Source organism: Trichosurus vulpecula, chromosome 4 (genome assembly GCF_011100635.1).
Source record: "Trichosurus vulpecula isolate mTriVul1 chromosome 4, mTriVul1.pri, whole genome shotgun sequence".
Taxonomy (NCBI): domain Eukaryota; kingdom Metazoa; phylum Chordata; class Mammalia; order Diprotodontia; family Phalangeridae; genus Trichosurus; species Trichosurus vulpecula.
Window position 1 is genome coordinate 105,648,385 of NC_050576.1, and position 20,530 is coordinate 105,668,914.

General features: G+C 46.9%; 1 protein-coding gene across 2 annotated transcripts in view; it reads right to left on the bottom strand.

Moving 5' to 3' along the window:
* Positions 1 to 20,530, bottom strand: part of PIK3C2B (phosphatidylinositol-4-phosphate 3-kinase catalytic subunit type 2 beta) — a 77,797-nt gene that overhangs the window by 25,746 nt on the left and 31,521 nt on the right. For both annotated transcript variants that reach the window (XM_036756003.1, XM_036756004.1), the window contains 11 exons: positions 16,526 to 16,637; positions 16,310 to 16,389; positions 15,659 to 15,722; positions 13,056 to 13,202; positions 12,081 to 12,114; positions 11,157 to 11,352; positions 9,104 to 9,226; positions 5,912 to 6,079; positions 5,235 to 5,346; positions 3,902 to 4,044; positions 2,260 to 2,448 (listed from right to left, as the gene is read on the bottom strand). In XM_036756003.1, coding sequence (XP_036611898.1) covers positions 2,260 to 2,448; positions 3,902 to 4,044; positions 5,235 to 5,346; positions 5,912 to 6,079; positions 9,104 to 9,226; positions 11,157 to 11,352; positions 12,081 to 12,114; positions 13,056 to 13,202; positions 15,659 to 15,722; positions 16,310 to 16,389; positions 16,526 to 16,637 — 1,368 coding nt within the window. The remainder of the gene's footprint in view (positions 1 to 2,259; positions 2,449 to 3,901; positions 4,045 to 5,234; positions 5,347 to 5,911; positions 6,080 to 9,103; positions 9,227 to 11,156; positions 11,353 to 12,080; positions 12,115 to 13,055; positions 13,203 to 15,658; positions 15,723 to 16,309; positions 16,390 to 16,525; positions 16,638 to 20,530) is intronic.

Here is a 20,530-nt window from a genome sequence, read left to right on the forward strand (position 1 = left end):
CTTGAGCAGGTGTCTCTGAGGGATAAGCCACCCTTTCGACCCTCTGCATCCACAATCAGACTGTCCTGTGCAGTCTGTGGGACTGTCTTCAGCACCCCCACCTCCAAATTCCATCGTCCTCTGTACACCCTCCCTAGGTGAAAGAATTCCTAGTTATGACTCTAATTTGGATTGTCATTGCTGTGTCCTAGAATTATCTTGGAAAACATAAATACCCTGTAAGAAACAATGGATAGGAATAATTCAGAGAAACATGGGAAGTTGGACCAAGGAAACAATATATGCAATGAAGAACAAAATAAAAAACTGAACTGAGTAACCATAGTTGCCAAGCTCAGCCCTGAAGATGAGATGACAAAGTGCACCTGCCTTCCTTCTTTGTAGAACAGGGGAATATGTATGTCGAGTATTGCCTATATTCTTAGGCTCATCACATCACAGTTGATGTGATGGTTAACTTTGCTTAAAGGCTAATTTTTTTCTCTTTTTTCTTTATTATAAAGAATGGCTTGATAGGTAGGGGAGGAATTAGAGATACATCTAGAAATGACAGGGATATTAAAACATGATACCAATAAAAACATTTTCAGTTACAATTATCCCTGGGGAAAGAACCCTAATTATACAAATCATGCTGTCGGAGACAATTTCCCCATCAGGAGATTGCATGGACTCTAGGACTTCTAAGGTCCCTTTCAGATGAATAACCAGCTTAGCCTGCATTTTAGCTTTATGGAGATGAAGAAATAAAAGAGAATGTAAGCTCTTTGAGGGCAAGGACTGGTTCATTTTTGTATCCCCAGCTCCTGGCACCTCATAGATACTTAATAAATGCCTGTAATATGAATGAACCAAGTGCACAGATGGCATACTCATCAAAACTGCAGCTGACACATAGCTGAGAGGGATAGCTAACACCCAGGATGAGAGTCAGATTGCAACAAGATCTGAACAGGCTAGAACACTGAGCTAGCTAACTCTAATGAAGTGAAATTTAATGATAATAATCTCCCACTTGGGTTCAAAAAAATAACTTCACAAGTACAAGATGGGGGGAGGCATGGTGAGAAAGCAGTTTGTCTCAAAAAGATGAGGATCTGGGTGAAATTAAGCCAAATAGGAGTTAATAGTGTCATATCATAGCCCCCAAAGCCAATGCAGTCTTGGGCTGTATTAAGACAGATATAAGTTCTGTGTATGCCAGCCCTTACAGCATGTAAGATCCTGGATGTGAGGAGGGCCAATTTCAGGCTGTATCTTTGTACCCTTAGCCCTAGAACAGTGCTTGGCATATAGCAGGCACAATGGGTGAATAAAGAGGTGATAACCCAGCTGTACTTCACCCCAGTGAGATTCCCGGTTGGGGTGTATATTCAGTTCTGGGCATCACATTTTAGGAAGGAGAATGACAGGTGAGAACATCCACAAGAGGTGAAGGGCTTCAAGATCATGTCTTCTGAATTGAAGGAACGGGGGGTTTTCTAGCCGGAAGAAGAGAAGACTCAGGGAGGATACGATAGCTACCTTCAAGTGTTTTCATGTGGAAGAAAGATTCCACTTGTTCTTTTAGTCCTAGAGGACAGAAGGAGGAGCAATGGGTAGAAGCTGCAAAGAGGCAAATTGAGGCCAAAGAACACTTTCTAAGAATCAGAGCTAAAGGGTAGTGGATCGCCTTAGGAGAAAGTGGCCTTCCCCTCACTGCTAGTCTTCAAGCAAAGGGTGGATGTCCCTTTGTTGGCTGTGGGAATTCTTTTGGGGTATGGGTTAGACTAGATGGCCACTAAGGTCCCTTCCACCACTGAAATTCTGTGACTGTAATTAGTCAGTCATCAGAGGTTAGCAAGCCTGTAACTTCAAAAGGTTCTGAGAGAACAAAGCCAGAGGCAGGGAGGATGAGGGGGAGGAGGGAGAGGAGGAGGGGGGGAGGGGAAGGAAGAGGAGGGGGAAGGGAAAAGGGAGGAGAAGGAGGGGGAGGGGGGGGAGGAGGGGAAGGGGAGGAATAATTCCATAGCATGGGGTATTTACTAGTGTAGACAGACTAGGAAGAGGAGATGCCAACCATCTGGAGGAGATCAAAGTCCTGAGAGGCCAGAGGAGTCTCCTGGGATAAGGAAAGTAAGGAAAGCATAAACTTCACCTGCTTCAGAACCATTCCCAGTACTAGCTTTGCCCTTGGGTCACCCCAGGGAGGCAGCGTCATGGGGGCCCTGGGATCTGGAAGCATATCCAGTTGGAGAAGGTGATGCAGGTCATACTCACGTGGCATGCAGGAGTCCCAGGGCATCCTGGTGGTTCATGTGTGTCCATTGCTTCAGGAGGGCATAGATGTCAGGCAGGCAAGCCCATTCCCAGCTCGGGGCACTGGCAAGCACCAGGGGCAGGGAGCTCACCTCTGAGTGGCAATAGTAGCGCTTCTCCCACACCCTCTTCCGGTCAGCGTCTGTGAGCCTGTGGTAGGCAGGACAAGGCAACAAGAAGACTGAGTCCCCTAGAGGGATGAAGATCTATCCAAGAAATTTTGCTCTTATTTTTTATGATTTCAAGACATATTGACTTTAATCTTATTCCCACTCTAACTCAGGGAAATCCGAGATGTAGGTACCAAGCTCCAAGCAGCAAGACATAGCCAAAGGAACCAACAGCCAGCTTCCCTGGAAAACATCCTTTTTAAGAAATATCTGGTAGCACTCCCCATCTAGCCACCAGAGGGCAGCAGCCACCCCACCAGGCTCCGTGTGTGTATGTCTGCGTGCATAAGGCTATTGAATAGGATAGACACCTTCCTGAACCATCTCTTCCTCTCTCTGGATGGGCTGACATCAGGTGTCTAAAAAGGGAAGTGAAAACTGCTTGAGCTAATGAAGTGAGGAATCAGCTGCTTCAAGGCTGAGGGAGAGGGGAATCAAGTGAGGGTCTGTAGTCACCCTCTGCTCAGGCTGGACTGAGAAGCCAGGGAGACCAGGCTGGAGCGAACATTCCCCTAATGCTGGTGGCAAAGAAGCATCTTTCTGGGAGAGAGATAAAAGACCAGCAGCGTCCAGATCCTATTAGCTCCTACAAATCAGTCTCTTCCCCTCTTCTCCAAGCCCCACCCCACCCCACAGCTAAAACCAGCCTCAACTCCTTTGCTCTAGCACCAGATCCTTTAATGCAAGAATGTCTGTGTGTTTAGAGAAGCGAAGAGAGAAAGAAAGGGAGAAATGGTTCTCCTGACTGTGAAGCAAGTGGAGGTGGGCATGTGGCATCTGGGGTGGGAATCCACCTTGGGGAGTCTCCTAATTTACGAGGCTCCCTGAGGAAAGTAAACCTGCTCTGAAAGAACTCTGAGCCATGACTAAGGGAGGGCATGGAGAGCCTTTCGATCTACCTTTCTATCCCAGCTTTCTCTGCTCTTTGTAGAACTGTGTCGTTGTTATTTAGTCATCTTGGCCGTGTCTGACCCTTCATGACCCCATCTGGGATTTTCTTGGCAAAGATACTGAAGCGGTTTGCCATTTCCTTCTCCAGCTCATTTTTCAGATGAGGAAACTGAGGCAAACAGGGTTAAGTGACTTGCTCAGAGTCCCACAGCTAGTAAGTGTCTGAGGCTGGATTTGAACTCAGGAAGATGAGTCTTTCTGGCTCTAGGCCTAGTGCTCTATTCACAGTACCACTCAGCTGCCCTCTTAGAGCTGTACCCAAGGATAAAGTCTGGGGAACCCATTTTTTAGTTGTAACCCTCTCTCCTACTCAAAGTAATCCGTGCTTAACCCCCCAATTCAACAGGGGTTTAAGGGACCCCCTCAATTCTCTTGGACATACATAAACGTGGGATGTGGGAGGAGGCTGGGGCTGGTAATGTGGACAGGGCTCAGTGCCTGGCTGGGCAGCGACAGGTGGGGTCAGATGTCAGGGGCCTCACCAGTATAATGACTCCTTCTGCATGATGCCTTTGAGCCTTTGCTGGTCTTCCCCTCCAAGGCTTCTAAACTCGTACTGAGGGCTGAACTCTGCTCCAGGAGGGCTGGTGAACTTAATGTCGAAGGCTGAGGTGGGGAAGTCAATCTGGAGGATTGGGGTGAGGGAGGGCAGGTAAAGGAACAGAGAGATAAGAATCAAGATGAGTGTGAACTAGGGGGCAGTGATTTATCTAGGCCTGGGAACTCTGACTTCTCATTCTCCTCCCGCTATCTTACCTCGCTTCCTGCAAGTCCCAGCTAAGATTCCACCTTCTACGTGAAGCCTTTCCCAATCCCTTTTAATTCTACTGCTAAATCTCCAATTTAGCCTGTACAGAGCTTGTTTCTATATAATTGACTGCATGATGTCTCACCCTTTAGATTGGGAGCTCCTTAAGAACAGGGACTGTCTTTTACCCTTCTTTGTACCCACAATGATTAGCATAGTCCCTGACACACAGGAGGGGCTTAACGAATATTTACTATCCCAGGGCCAGTAGATAATCAATATTTGATGGTGAATAATGGAATCAATTTATGCCTCAGGGTATAAAGGAAGGGGAAGATAGAAGCCCACCCAACCAGGCCTTGGTACCTCTCCTGCCCCCAAAGAACACCTCAATCCAACTCATTCAGCTGAATGAATACAGAGAGAGTGGAAAGATGGAGAATGTCCTACATTGTTCCTCAAAGGGGGGGAATTTGGGTTTAGGGCAGCTCTTGGGGTCAATCATCGAGTCCTCAACAAGTATTTATTAAGTGCTTACTCCCTGTCAGGGACTGCATTAAGTGCTGGGAACACCAGGAAAGGTGAAAACACTTTCCCTGCCCTCCAGGAGGGCACATTGTAATGGGAGAGACAACTGGAAATAACTACAGACGGACAAAATATATACAGTGTAAACTCAAGGTAATTTATAAGGGAAGGCTCTGCGGGGTGTGGGGAGGGAGATGATAGGGAAGACTCATTACAAAGAACCCTGAGGGACGGAATCAGATTGTCTCTAGGGAGTCTCAGACCCCAGCTTCGAGGGCCTTAGAATCAAAACTGATCTCCAAGAGGATAGGACTGACCCTAATTGCCTCCTCTCACCCCCAACAACCTTTTCCTGGTCACTTTCATCACAATGCCACCCACTGCCCTGCCCCACCCCCACCTCCATCCCCACTGTTCTGCTTTTCCAAGAGTTCAAGGCTCATAGAAATCCCCAAATAGAGCATAATCCCCAGTGAGAGAGCTGCCTCTGGAAGATCCAGGATGAATGGAAGGGGTGGGAATTGGAGACCAAGGCTCACCTGAAGGATGACGCTGTCAGGTTGGTGGAAGTTAGGTGCACTCCAGCGGGCACTGGGATTGTCTTGAGTTGCTGGCCACAAACCCAGAAGCTTCCGGCCACAGGTCAGCACCCTAAGTAGGAGCAATAGTGCTAGGGTGAGCCCATGAAAGAGATTGGACCAAGCAAAACCAAGGAGTCATATAGATCCTACTCATCATTTGCTTTCTACCACCTTTGGACCCCTATCACCTCACTGGAGGCACCTCTCTGCTCTCCAACAAATCATGAACTTTTTTTCCATCATTCCAAAAAATATCTCCCCCATGAGGTCTTAGACTAAATTGACCTAGGTCTGAGTTCTAGCTCAGGTCCCTTTATTTTCCCCCAAAATACATGTGTCTTTACTCTGCCCAGATGCTATTGTTTGTATCCTAGGGGTGTGTTAGGGGCGTGGGGTTGTGTGTATGTGTGTTTGTGTGTGATCTCTGGCTTCTGTGTTTTATTTTGTCTTGTTTCTCCTCTCTTTAATCTCCCCCCAAAAGTCTTGGGCTGTGCTCTGTACAGAGGCAGGAAGAAAAGAGAAGGTGAAGTGGGCTTAAAGAGTCAAACAACTCCATAACTAGGCCCATCTCCAAAAATCCCAAAGCCAGGTAGCCTCAATTCTACTGCCTCTGGCCTAGTGGGGTACACACATACTGTCTAAAGTTGAAGAGGGGGGTGGTGACCCAGCCCAAGGCTTCAGGAACCCGTCGTTGCTTATTGGCCTCAGAAGAACTGCCAGGTGGTGGGATGGGCACGGCATAGAGGGTGGCACTCAGCAACGTCTCCCGGGGCAGCCGGTTGATCTGAACAGGGAAGCAGATCCTAAAGGGAAGGAAAATCCAACTCAGGGGGTGATACCACACACAGGATTTATTTTCTTCCATAAATCATCCAAAGAAGTATTGTAGAAACTTTCAGTTTGTTCCTATTCTTTAAGGGTGGAGATAGGAGCTCTGGGAGAAGCCATCCTCAAGAACTGGCAGAATCCCCAAAACATTAGACAAAATGCAGATTTTTCCCAGAACCAAAGAGTATTCTTCCTGTGAACTCCAAAACAATGGCCGGGACAGGGGTGGGGTGGGGTGCAAAATCCCACCAACTTTTAGAATGCCAACTATGAACCAACAAGACTCCAACAATCTGGTCCACATCAGGTCTTAGGGTGGACACACATCCCACTTGGTAGGATTCCCACCCTCTTTTAGGATTCCTCAGTAATGCCACCACGAACCCCAATCAAGCAGTACCACATTTTCTTTTTCCATCTTGGATCCCTTCTTTATTCCCCACCACTAATAAGAACTAGGAAGGAGCAGTATGTCTTCTGTCTCCAGTAGCTCACAGCTCACCAGAACTTTTCATCATATCCCCCGCCCAAATCTTCTTTCTAGCCACATCTTCTCATACTCTAAATTCTGAAAGCCAAAGAGCTCCCTGAAAGTCCTACGGTGCTTCCTAAGCCCCACCCCCAAGGGATGGAAACAAAAGATAGATATCCAGATTTCTGTGTGCATCCCATCCCCCAGATCCACATCATGGGCCATCAGTTGTACTTCCCCACCCCCACCCCCAGCTCAATATGAGGAAAGGGGTGGGGAGGACCTACTTTACCTTCCAAGTCGGTCTCTGAGCCAAAGTCCACACAGTCACACCCTCCCGGCCTGGGGCCAGGCTGATTCATAGCCAGAGGGCACTGGCACGATTACCCCTTAGCTACAGTCCCATAACAAATGGCCTTTCCCCAAAGCAAGCACCACAGGGAAGCCCCACTCCCCTATCTCCTCTAGGGAGACCTCCATGTGGACCAGCAATCTGCTCCCTCCAGGGACTGTGACCACACCACTCTGTCCCAGCTTTCTTTACCCTAGGAGGCCTGTACAACTATAATTAGTCCCCTCTCCACCAGCCAGGGAACATGCCAGCCTGGGGCTTGGCTGGGAGCAGCAACCCTCGGCTGCTGGGACTATTTTGAGAGTCGGTTGATCCCCCATTTTGGTAACAGGAGGCAGGATCTGGTGACCCAGCATCAAAGGAAATCAAAGACTGCTCTGACTCTTCTCCCCCAACTGTCTCTCCATCCAGGAGCCAGTTCCTGGGCCTTCTTCCGGCTTAATGAAGGGAGAAGGGAGAGGCATCTGAAGCTGAGGTCATGCTCTGTGACCTGCCACTTGATGCTTCTTTTGCTCAATCCTTAAATACTTCTCCATAACCACCAAGTAGCAGCACCAGGTAGACCTGCAGCCTCCACCTGGTGGGGCAGGGGCCTGTTAAAGGATAACCACAACAGCTGATACAGCCTACTCGCATGCCTAGAACAACCTCTATCTAATCCTGCCTACCATATCCTATTCTTTCCAAGAAGTCTTCTCTGATAATAACCCACTCATATCATTCTGGAAATACCTGGCTACCTCAAAACATCTTTGTAATTGGTTCTATTTATGTGTTCCCTGAAAGGTAAGGATTGGGTTTTTTCATCTAAACTCCCAAGTACCTACCCCAGGACTCCAACCCACGGAGCAATGGTAATCTTCTAATATATATTAGTTTAATTAAATTGGCTGGGATGAGTGAAGGGGGCAGGCAGCAAACTAGAGAAGATTTTCCTAACTGGTTCTCTTGGAATTGGGTAGAACAGAGAACAGATAGCTCACCAAAACAGAAAACGACCAGAAGCCACTGATTCAGGGAACAAGTCTTTTCTGCTAAGCTTCCTATCTGTCTCACAATAAGGAAAGCCCTCTGTAAAGCTTAAAGTACTCACATAAACAGGCATTATAACCACTAGTAAGGATAACGACAACCAAAAAGCTTACTACCAGGCCAAGAACAAAAATCAATCTACTTTGGATCAGCACAATTCATTGGCCATGTCATAGATATGCTCTCCTTTGATTCTCACAAGCACCAGTAAGGTAGAAGGGCAAATATCAGCCCCATATTACAGATGAGGAAAGTGAAGCTTGGGAAGCTTTAATGAATTGCCTCACAGTCACAGCTAGTCAAGGAGCGGAGCATAGACTCAACCCAGGTCTTCTGCATGTTGTCTTACTAGTAAAAAGTTCCAGACCTGTATGCCTCCTGGAATTATGAGAATCAAATAAGATCATCTATACAAAGTGTTTTGCCAAGCTTCAAGAGCTAGGTAAATGTTATCTGCTATTATGATCATTACTACACCAATTTTTTTTTTAAGGGGGGAAGGCAGGGCAACTGAGATTAAGTGACTTGTCCAAGGTCACACAGCTAGTAAGTGTGTCAAGTGTCTGAGGCGGGATGTGAACTCAGGTCCTCCTGACTCCAGGGCTGGTACTCTACTCACTGCACCACCTAGCTGCCCCCACCAATAGGTTCTTAAGTTGAGATGTCTGAATTTTTTTTTACATTTTGGTAATAGATTTCAATATAATTGGCTTCCTTTTAAATCCTATGTATTTTATGCATTTAAAAACCAGACTGCTAAAAGAATCCATGACACAGAAAAGGTTAAGAACCCCTAAACTGATCTGGCCAAAACCCACATTTCTCAACAATATTCCTATCTTTCACCAGCTTGTTGGTCTATCCTATAGACCCCACTGATTTGGCCACCAGCAAGAGAGTATTCAGAGGGATGCTCATCTATATCCCCTCCTTTAGGGCTATGTGCAAGCTGAAAGGGTGAGGTTCTGGCAGAGGACACTCCATCATTAGCCCATTGGCCTGGGTACTCGAGCTTTTAAGGGGGTATCAGAAACTGGGCCCTAAACACCCCCCACCAGTTGACTGACACAGTGGACATTGCCTGTCTCAAACTCTGAGCAGGTCCTGTGAGCCTGGGGACTGGGGAGGTAGAGGATGGCTTACTGTTGATCCCAAACGATGAGGTGGAAGAGGTACTTGTAGAAATGAGCCTTTCGGGTCTGCAAGGGACTGCAGAGTTCCTTGCCACCATGGCTGAGGGAGCAGGAAAGGTAGAAGTCTTCATAGCTACAAAAGGACACAGAACAGATGAGGGTCCCATGCTTCCCTGCCCAAACTGCCAAACTCACTTACTTCCCTACTGCCACCTCCTTCACCCTGATTCTAGTCAGAAAGCTTCATGTGCAAATGAATAAACGAACAAGGCCTCCAGGCCTACCTGCTATTCCAGAAGCCACTTTGTCTAGTTAAAATCCTTTCAAACCCTACAGGGGAAAGCCTGGAAATCCCAAAATGGCATGGAGGAGGGCAAGGGAGCAGGGAGAGAAAAATCAGAAAGCCTCTTTCCGAAGGCCGCTCTGGGAGAAGCGACCTCTAACCTTTTATTTCTCCTCAGCTCAAAGTTGGAGCTCAGAGCCCCCAGAGGTTTCTTTCATTCCGACCAAGCAAGCAAGGGCTCTCTTCAGTTTTGCCTCCCGGGCCTCAACTTCTAAGTCTGCTCTTTCTCTATTCCCCCAAACTAACCAGGCATGCCCTGTTTGTGTACGGGGGAGGAGGGAGAGGAAGAACGACATATGCCGCCATGAATGCCAACACATGGGGGTCCCTGTGGCTCATGACAGGTGCCTAGTGACAGGAGAGGTCAGAGAAGGCCCCGATTTCCCAGGCTGCCTCCTTTGTTCCCAGCCAATCGCCCAGAGGAATACATTAAGTATGGAACAAAGGGAAGGGCTAGGGGTGGGGATGAAGGGGAGGGAAGGGGCGGGGTGGAGTCCACTGACTACTACACAGCTCAGCACACTGACTACAACACCGCCAAGTACAACTCCCCCACATCTCCTCTGGTCCCCCACTCATCCACCCTGGCTCCAGAAGAGGAATGGAGGATTACCAACTGCATAGCCCCCTCCTCCCACTCCTACAGGCCTAGAGACCCCAAACAAAGGGTCATCTCCTACCTCCCTTCCCCCTTCCCATTGTGTCTCCACTGGGAAGTATAGACATCAGCCATGGGGCATGCACTCTATCTGGGAACTGGCCATCTGTCACAGTCTCTCCCTCAGGCCCAGAACTGGGAGGGGGCTGGGATGCCTGCACAGACTAGAGAGAAAGGAGATGGCACAGTATGGACTCTGAGGCTCCTTTTCCTAATTCTATGGCACCACTTCCACTGTGGCCATCTTTTTCCTTTTCCCTTGGGAGTTCCCAGCCCACTCCGGGTGCCCTTTAGGGTCCAGAGTTTCTCCATAATTACCAACAATTCACATGTATTTATCATTCGGTGATTTACAGAACACTCTCTCCCCTAAACTGAATTTGGAGTCAGGGGGTATATGTTAGAATCCCACCTCTGCCACTAATGACCTTTGTGACTTGAGCAAGCTACATATGTCAAGACACTGCTCTAGCACAATCTCTGAGTCTGTTTCCTCCTGTGTAAAATGAGGTGATTAGATGACCCCTGAAATCTTTCCAATGTTAAATTTAGTTTCCTAAGAGATAAAACATTACACCTTATCCTCATTTTACAGAAGAGGAAATTGGAAGCCAAAAAGGTTTATGTGACTTGCCGATGGTCACATAGCTACTTAGTGTCTGAGAGGCAGGATTCAGACCCGAATCCCCTGACTCCAGGCCCAGGGCTCTCTTTCCACTACCCCATGCAGTCAAGGGGAGATCTTTTAACCCAGCAGTAAGGTAGGGGAAGCTAAGAAGAGACAGAAAGTGGTTCTGTCAACTCATTTTCTATTCGAAACCAAGACAGCCAACATTCATAGGACCTTAGAACTAAGACTAGAAGAGAACTCAGAAGCTAGATACTCCAACCCTCTTGTAAAAACAAATGAAGAAAACCAAGAATTAAGTGACTTATCCAAGGTTGTACAGGTAGGAAACATGAGAGCTTGGATTTAATTGAGGTCCTCTGATTGCAGGCCCATTGTTCTTTTTACCACACTACACTGCTTTCTCATTGAGGTTGCCCGGCCCTGGCACTCACCTGGTAGCCCAGGTGATAGGAATTCTGTGAGTGGCATAAACTGTGAAAGCCAGAGGCCCAGAAAGGAGGCAGGCCTCCTGGATCAGCTCATGCTTCTGGTTTCCAGGCATTACTGTCTGAAAGTCAGCATTGAATGTATTGCAATAGAGCTCTACCAGGTCCAAGATGGCAGCTGTCAATGCCTCCACTACCTTCTCTGTGAAAGGAAGAGAAAAGAAATGAGTCCCAACCCACCCCTCTCCACACACATACCCAGGGGCCTCATTACCATGACATGAGTTGGGATTGGATGATCTAGGAAACCCACAGAGGAATGGGGTATTGGTTGGTTATGTGCATGTATAAGAGAGCCTAATTCTCTCCAGGGGGAAGGGGAGAGGTAGTAAATTCTTCCTGAATCCTGCCTAAAACACAATAGTAGAATCCTGGAGAGGAATGCTAAAATGGAAACTTGGGGGTGGGGGTAGGGATGGGGGTGTTATAAGCCAAGCCAAGATGCCCAGGAAACAACCATCATCTTCCAAGTGTGAGTTTTCCCATCTGGAACCCAGGCAACAACGACTCAGCCTCACCATCCTCTACCCCACCCTATCAATACCTCCCAGGAACACCACAAGGAATAATGAGTAAAAATTATGAGGACAGAGTTCATGGAGCAAAATGTGCTGACCAGCTGTGCTCAGACTTCGTACTGGAAAGTATGTATACACCAGCATGGCTACACACACACACACACACACACACACACACACACACACACACATACACACACACTCACACATACACACGCACGCACACACACACACACATATACACACACACACACACACACAATTGAAATAAACTAGGGGGGAAAAGGCAAGCTAGGTGAGGGTGCTTTTCCCCAAGAGGCAGATGGAAAGAACTTGCAGCCAGCTGCATTACCTCGGTTTTCCCTCACAGCCAGGACATTTGGATCCTGTTGGGGAAAAGAGAAGGCTTGTTTCAGTGCCGTGGCCTTTTCTGCCACAGCTAAGAGTCAAACCCTTCCCAGGCACCCCCAGCTGCCACCAGATGTGATCATCTGAAGAACAGTGGCTGCTCAGGAAGAAGGAAAAATAGGCCTCTGGAGAAATTTAAAAGATGGACAGACATACTCGGGGGGTGGGGCGGGGAGCAAATCTTTCAAGGATGATCATCAAAGTTCCAAAAAGTGACCATCACATTTCCAGGACACAGGGTATACTCAGGCCCCCGTCCCTGAGAAGGCACAGATGCCTACGTGCCCTAGCATAGTCTGTGATCCAGACAGAAATGTACAGCAAGCTGACCAAGGCTCACAGCCTAGGAGATGTGGCCGTCCCCCACTCTGAAGTAGGGGTTTACCATACAGGGTGGAACATACACAGTAAAAGGAAGAGAAGAAGGGTAGGAGGGAGGAATGAGTAAATAAATTATTGTTGAGTTGTGGGACAGGGAGGGTGAGAGGAGCTAATGGCTCTAGGGAAACACTTTTCATCGCAGTACAAAAATGTAAAGCATCCCCTTTCTTCAAGGACAGGCTCTGCTTCCTGTTTTGGTGACCTGCCCTGACTCCACAGAGGCCCTACTAGAAAGCTGCCAGGCAGTGCCCAACTCTCTAGCAAATGAAGAATTCAGTCACACTGGATTCCTAGTGACCAATCTTGGGGTGTGTGAGGAGTGGAGAGCTGAATAGTCCTGTTCTCACCCTCCAACAAGAATAGCAATTTGCTGCCCCTCAAGAATTCCCAGGACATGGAAATAAAGTATTTGTCTGGGGGGTGGGGAGGGAAGGATGGCAGGCAGAGGTACTTTTAAAAGTAGACATCTAGTCATCCTGGGAGTTTGCCCAGTTCCCAGTAGCCCCCCACCCCCACCCCTCCTCCTCTGTGCCTTTACCTTTTGAATTTTGGGTTGCATTCGAGAGGGGCAAGGTGGCAGCTGGTTGAGGGCATTGGTGATCTCTGGGGACTCCACATCAGCCAGGGCATTGCAGATGGCTTTGACAGACTGGACCACCCTGTCGGCCTTCAGTGGGAAATCCCCCTGCAAGAAGCGATACAGGGAAGCTGGCAGACACCAGGGCCAGACAACTCCCCTTTCTTACCCATCCTACCCCATTCCCTTAGTTTCAAAAGGGAAGCTGACTTGAAAAGGAGACAGGCAACTTTCAGACCATCAGACCATACTAGTGAACCCTGTAAATTATTTTCAAACATCACTCAGCCAAGTAAATCCTCTGAAGCCTACCATTTTTGAATTGCCCATGCCTACTTACCCCAAAACCCACTTTAGGGGCACCCCACCCAACATTCCTCAGCTCAGAGAAAGCAACTGTCAGTTTATAGCAAGCAAATGCATTTAGGGTCTCCTCTATATCCCCTCTCCCCAGCTCTTTGAGGTGACAAATTTCCAGGGAAATCAGGAGGGGAACATGAATAGGACCAATTTATTAAGGTCATTCAAAGCACCTAATAATCTTCCATTTATATACTCCTTTAAGGTTTTCAATCATTTAAACCAGAAGCATCTACCCAGGGCCAGGCACCACACTAAGCCCTAAGAATACAGACAAAAATGAAAAAGTCCCTGTCATCAAGGAACTTACATTCAAATGGGGGAGATTTTATATATAAATATATATATGCATATATGTGTGTGTGTGTGTGTAGCTCTATATATATATATATATATATATATATGTAATATGCATGCATATATACATGTGTATAAAATTATGTGTATGTGTATATTAGTTTATGTATGTGTATGTGTATCTGTATATATGTATGTATACGTGCAGGTGAATGCATGTTGTTGTTCAGTCATTTCAGTCATGTCTGACTCTTTGTGACCTCATTTGGGGTTTTCTTGGCAAAGATACTGGAGTGGTTTGCCATTTCCTTCTCCTGCTCATTTTACAGATGAGGAACTGAAGCAAACTGGGTTAAGTGACTTGCCCAGGGTCACACAGCTAGTAAGTGTCTGAGGCCGGATTTGAACTCAGGTCTTCTTGAGTCCAGGTCTCTATATTATGCATATATATATGTGGAACATGTATTTGTATGTCTGTATGTATGTGTGTATGTCTATCTGTGTTGTATTGTATATGTACACAATAAAGTAAGGGAAGAAGGGAAGGATATGTGTATTTATATCTATGCATATATGTATATTATGTATATATATTACATAATCTATATTACAAATTAAATTAAAATATATTAGAAAGTCTATAAAATGCACATAGAATGGTTTGGAAGGGAGAGCACTAGTATCTATATGGATCAGAAAAGGTTTTAAGTAGAAGATGGTCCATATTATGTTTCATTTTAGGGCAGCTCATAGATAGAGTACACAGGGCACAGTAGCTAGAGCGCTAGGCTTATAGTCAAGAGGACCTGAGTTCAAATCCAACCTCAGACACATAGTAACTGTGTGACCCTGGGCAAGTCACTCAGCCCTGCTTGCCTCAGTTTCCTCATCTGTAAAATGAACTGGAGAAGGAAATGGCAAACTACTCCAGGATCTTTGCCAAGAAAACCCCAAATGGAGGTCACAGAAAGTCAGACACGACTTAACCACAAAATCTTTCACTTTACAGATGAGGAAATTGAGGCACAGAATGGGTAAGCGATTCACCCATGTTCACACATCTCATTAAGTATCAGAAGCGGCACTGGGACCCAAGTCTCCCGACTGCCAATCTAGCACCTAGTCCACTAGATAACTTTGTGTCTCCAACTTCATTCAACTTTATTACCCACAACATCACCCATCACATTCACCCTCATCTGAGTCACTGGCCTCATGGGCAAGGCAAACACATTCTGTGCTTCTTCATCCTGAGTTCACACATTTCCTTAGGACGCTAAGGCTTAAAGTGCTCTCCGCACAACACTGCCCTAGTGCCAATCAATAGTGCCAATATGATCATTCCCATTCTACGGAAAAGAAAAATGGGAATAGTAGTGGAACGTCCCTCACAGGGTTTCTGTGAGGATCATATGAGATAGCGCATGGAAGGCGATTTGCAAACCTAAAAGAACTCTATAAAGTTGTTATTATCATCATTATTATTATATTTCTGAATGTAAAAGAGTTTGCAAGTCTTAAAGCACTATACAAATTCTGGCTAGCGTTGTTCTTGTATGTCTACGTAACCCTCTCATTTTATAGATGAAGAAAGTAAGGGATAGGCACTCAGTGACTGCCTGATGACTAAAAGATAGTAATGTCATTTCTTTAAGAGCACTTTCTTTTTCCCTGGAGGATTACCAGGAAGGACCAAAATTCTAGGCAGGCAGAAGAATTCTGGTCGTGTCTATGCCAACTCAGAATTCTAGCTATTCTAACTGCAGTGAGGGGTCTCCACCCCATTCTGGTCCCCCATAAAGGATAATTCTAGATCCTGTGGAATCTAGAGCATTCATATGACCTAGGAACACAGACTGGGAGGGGAGATTTTCCCCTAGCCCCATCCAGAACCTACACAGACGCACCTCGGCCAGCAGAAAAGCGTCCACTTCGTTATGGAAGGTATCAAAGAGAAGACTCAGGGCCTGCCTGGGGATTTGGGGGAAGGGGATAGAGAGAAATAGCAAAGATCAGGGCAGACATGGTAAGTAGAAGGATCTATTCCTCCCTCTTCCCAAGAAAGTTCTACAATTTCCAGGACTGGGGGAGGACATTTAGGAAAATTCGTATCACACAATCCCCAAATTCTTCTGGCTTCCAAATTTCCCCCCACCTCCCCTGAGTCCCATGAAGACAAAAGGAAGACAGGTCACCTCCCCATCCCCCAATCCGAGAAGGGAGTATCAAAGCAAGAGGAACTAGTGGGCAAAGAAACTAGTGAAGAGGTGTGGGAGAACAGAAGCCACAAGGACTGAGTGCCAGATATGACAAATCTTGGAGGGGGCCCTTTCCCCCATAATCCAATTCAGCACTAATACCAGAGCTTCCTCTGGTTTGGAGGGAGTTGACCCACAGACTGTAAGATCCATAAGGATAGGGGCTGGGTCTTATCTATTTCCTCCATCGCCTACCGCTGCGCTTTACTCAAGGTAAGCGATGAATAGGGAAGCAGAGGTGTTTTAAGCTGCTCTGTCTTCTCCCGCATCAGCTCTTTCCAGGAGTCAGCCCTCTCTCACCTGCTGATGGTCTGTTTGACAGGCCTCTCTTGAAGGTGGATATAGTGGTTCAGGGTGGATGGGCTCTGGTCATCATTCATCTGGGTGCGATAGGCAGGTCCCCATCTTTAGGCAGTAACCCTACTCCACTCTCCCTCCACATCACCCCTGTGCCCCTACCCCCCAACTCTGCACTCTCATCCACCACCTCCCCTTCCCAAACCCCTCCCAACTCACAGTCCGTGCCAAGTCAGTCCGAACTTCCTTGCGCTTCATCAGCTGCAGCCGGATGTCGGTATCAAACTTTCGACACTGCTGGATGTACTCATGGCTGCCCAGGGCATGTTTGCTGGTGAGGTGGAGGGAAGGAAGAGGAAAGGAATAATAGTAGTCGCCTTACAAATATTATCTCATTTGAGCCTCACAACAACCTTGGGTGGTAAGTGCTATTATGACCACCATTTTACAACTGGGGAAACTGAGGTAGACAGCAATTAAGTGACTTGCTTAAGGTCACACAGTTAGTAAGTGCCTGAGGCCAGACTGGAATTCAGATCTTCCTGAACTCCAAGCTCAATACTCTATCTACAATGCCACCTAGCTGCCACAATGCCACCTAGCTGGCTCAAAACCATCAATAAGAACATGGGGCAGTTCTTCTCAGCAAAGAGATCTCAATGGCAGACAGAGCTGTATAACCTAGCCTTGGGGAGAGAAAAAAAGGGAAGGAAGCTTCTGTTGCCCCCCATCTTGGTCCCGGAGGAAATGGCATAGCAACTTGGAAAAAGAGAAATGGAGGTCTTTCAATTTAATTGAACAGGCCATCATTAAACAGCTACTAAGAGCTCCAGACCATGATGGGCACTAAGAAAACAAAGACAAAAATGGTTTTCCCTCAGGGAGCTTCCATTCCAAGGTGGGGGGTGGGAAGGGGAGATAAAAAATACACAGAGAAGTGAATAGAAAATGCATAAAAATAAATTACAAAATAATTTTTGAATAAGGGAGAAGGCTAACCACTAAGAACAAGGTCTTTCTTTATAAACATAAATATTCACGTTCACCTGCTTCTCACAACCCTGCTAAAATGCACTGAAGCCTTGGTTTTTACAGCTCTGAAACCTCATTCCCTAGGTGTTTATTATCTGCACATTAAGCCTTTGTTCATTCATTCAGCAGGATAGAAACAGGAGGCTAAGAAGAGCCGAGGGCACAGTGAGTTATAGAGGGGAAGTCTGGTCAGTCCCTAAGCCCTGTGCTACTTGGGAAGACAGGGAGAGGGAAGCAGAGAGATTTATGGGAGTCTTAGTGTTCAGCACCACAATGCCCCCAAACCCCCACGACCAGGTCACAAGCTTCCCAGCCTAACTACTGTAAACACAGCACAGGAGCTGAGAGGGCCAAAAAAAGCAGCATCACCAAATTACCAGCTTGTCCTCCCTGCCCTAAACCGTATGCCAATCAAAAAGCATGTTACTCTCCAGGGGATCCTGCCCAATTCATGACTAATGGAGCAAATACAGCAGACTTCCTCCAAAACTCCCACCTCCATCTCTTTCCTGCTATACATACAGTAGCCTCCTCCCTCTCCTAACCCTTCCCTCCAGTGAGGGATGTTATCCGGGTTTGCAGCTGTGACTATGACGGGTGCCCAGGAAATCAGGCTCTGACACCTCCCTCCTCACCACACCCCATTTCTGCTTGCCTTCCCTCTTAGTGGAAGGAGGTGACAGGTCAGTGGCAAAGTAGCGGGAAAGGTGGGGGGAAGGGGAGGTATCAAGAAATAACCCCAGCTAAGCTGATCTCAACAGCTGGATAACAGAAGGTGGAAGGGGATTTCCTTCATCAACACATCTGGAAACCTTGACTAGAAGTGGGGTGGGGAAGGGCTTGGGATTTCCTTCCTCAACACATCTGGAACCCTTGACTAAAGGTGGGGGTGGGGAATATCGTGGAAAGAACTTCTATGGAAGAGAAGGTAGAGAAATAACATGGGTAGGTCCAAGGTCAGAAGCCAACGTAGATCTAGCTAGGACCTTGAAGTTCACTCTATCCAAGTTACTGTAATCTTGGAAAACCCTGAGTCTCAGAGGCACTTATTCCTGAATCCTCCATGATTAGCCTAGAGCCAAAGCAAGGTAAGGAGGCAGGCTGTGGCCAGAGAGGGAGGGAGTGTCCTGGGAGGAAGGAAGGAAGGAAGGTGGGGAGAAGAGGGAGGTGGGGAGCAGGAAACTCAGCCCTCCTCCCCCACGGCCAGACTCCAAGTTCTTATCTTGGAGCTCCGTGCATCCTGGAAGGCAGCTGCTAAGAGGGGGGTGGGGCTAGGACTCAGGGCTACTTGAGAACTGATTCTTCAGTCTGCTCCCCATTTTTCCCTGTAGGCCAGCCAAACAGCTACAATCCCTGGAATAAATTCTTCTGAGGAAAAAGGAACTGAAGGAGCCAGAGGCAGCTCCCTAGGTACTACTCTGTTCAGTGGCCTGGCCTGCATCCTGAACAAATGCTCAGCCTTCTTGGTAGTCATTGATTCACTCCAGACCTGGCATCTCAGCAGGGAAGGCAGAAAAATGCCAGTGGCAGAGGCTACCATGAGAAGAGACCTGGGAGTAGTCCAGAGATTGATTGTATCCACTGAAGGTCAAGAACCCTACTACCTTCCCAGTACCTACCCATTCCTCTTTTCTAGTTTGATTCCATGCTTTTGGCACCCAGGGATTGAGGGAGAGGCAGTGCCTTCCCCGGAAGGGAAGAGCTGTACCCCGTGGGAGTGGCAGTCAGTCCAGTGCCTTCCCAAGAGAGAAAGGGAGTACTAACCTCCTTTCTTGCTTCTCCAATTTAAAAGCACCTGATACTCTTGACCCCCTTTCAATATCCCGAACTTTGGGGATTGGAATAAGAGGCCCAGGGAGTACAAAGTAAGGTAGTAGATGGACTACAACAGTCATGGGTCCTAGTCACCCACCCTGGATGCCAGTCACAAAAACAATCTTTGCTGTTACTAGCTCTTTTAATGAGAGAGAAAAATGAAAGTGGGGTGACTTCAGGCCCTGTGAATGCTGCCTGCTCCCAAATCTTGCTCTCTCCCATTCTGCCCATCTTGAATGACAGAATATAAAAATGAAATTGCTTACAGGAAAAAGTAGTCCCAGGGGGAGGGGTAGATTTGCATACATGCTGAGATTGTAAACTCCCCAGCCTTCCTCTTTTCCCCTCCCCCATCTACCTCTCCTCAGTCCTCCTTTCTTAGTGCCCTTCTTCTGAGATTACCACCAATTTCTCCTGTATACATCTTGTTTGTACCTAGCTGTTTGCATATTGCTTCCTCCGTTAGACTATGATCTCCTTGGTTTTTGCCTTTCTTTGTATCCCCACCACCTACCACAGTGCCTGGCACTAGATGCTTAATAAATGCTAGTTGACAGACTAACCTCCTTCCCCATCCCCAATCTGCCTCCTAGATCAGTGCCTGGCACAAGGTAAGCATTTAATAAATTGCTGCTGATTGACCGATTGCCCTCCATGGTTTCCCTGCTCCCTGGCCAAGGAAAACCAAAGCCCCAAGAGAAGCGGGGAATGGAATTGTTTCATTAGGTCCAAATCAGATTGTCTAGGCTAGGAGGCTGCTTTTAAAAATATATGATATTGTATAATTAATATCATGTTGCTTTCTCAAGGGTGGGGAAGGGATGGGAGGGAGAAGGAGAATTTGGAACTCCAAATTTTAAAAAATGAATGCTAAATTTTTTTTAATAATTGGGAAACACTTAATGAAGTAAAAATATTTTTTAAAGAAAGCACATGATAAAACTTAGCTAGAGATAGCCCTGAATAAGAGATCCCATCTACACAACAATAATAATAATAATAATAATAATGTTGAGTAGTTTTTCAGTCCTGTCTGACTCTTTGTGACCCCATGTGGGTTTTCTTGGCAGAGATACTGGAGTGGTTTGCCTTTTCCTTATCCAGCTCATTTTACAGATGAGGAAACTGAGGCAAACAGAGTGAAGTGACTTGCCCAGGATCACACAGCTAAATAAGTGTCTGAGGCCAGATTTGAACTCAGGAAGATGAATCTTCCTGACTTCAGGCCCCGTACTCTATCCACTGCCCCAGTAATAAAAGCTAGCATCTATAAGAGAGTTTTAAGGTCTGGAAAGCACTTTACATATGTTATCTCATTTGACCCTTACAACAACCCTGAGAGGTAGGTGCTATTATTATCCCTGTTTCACAGACAAA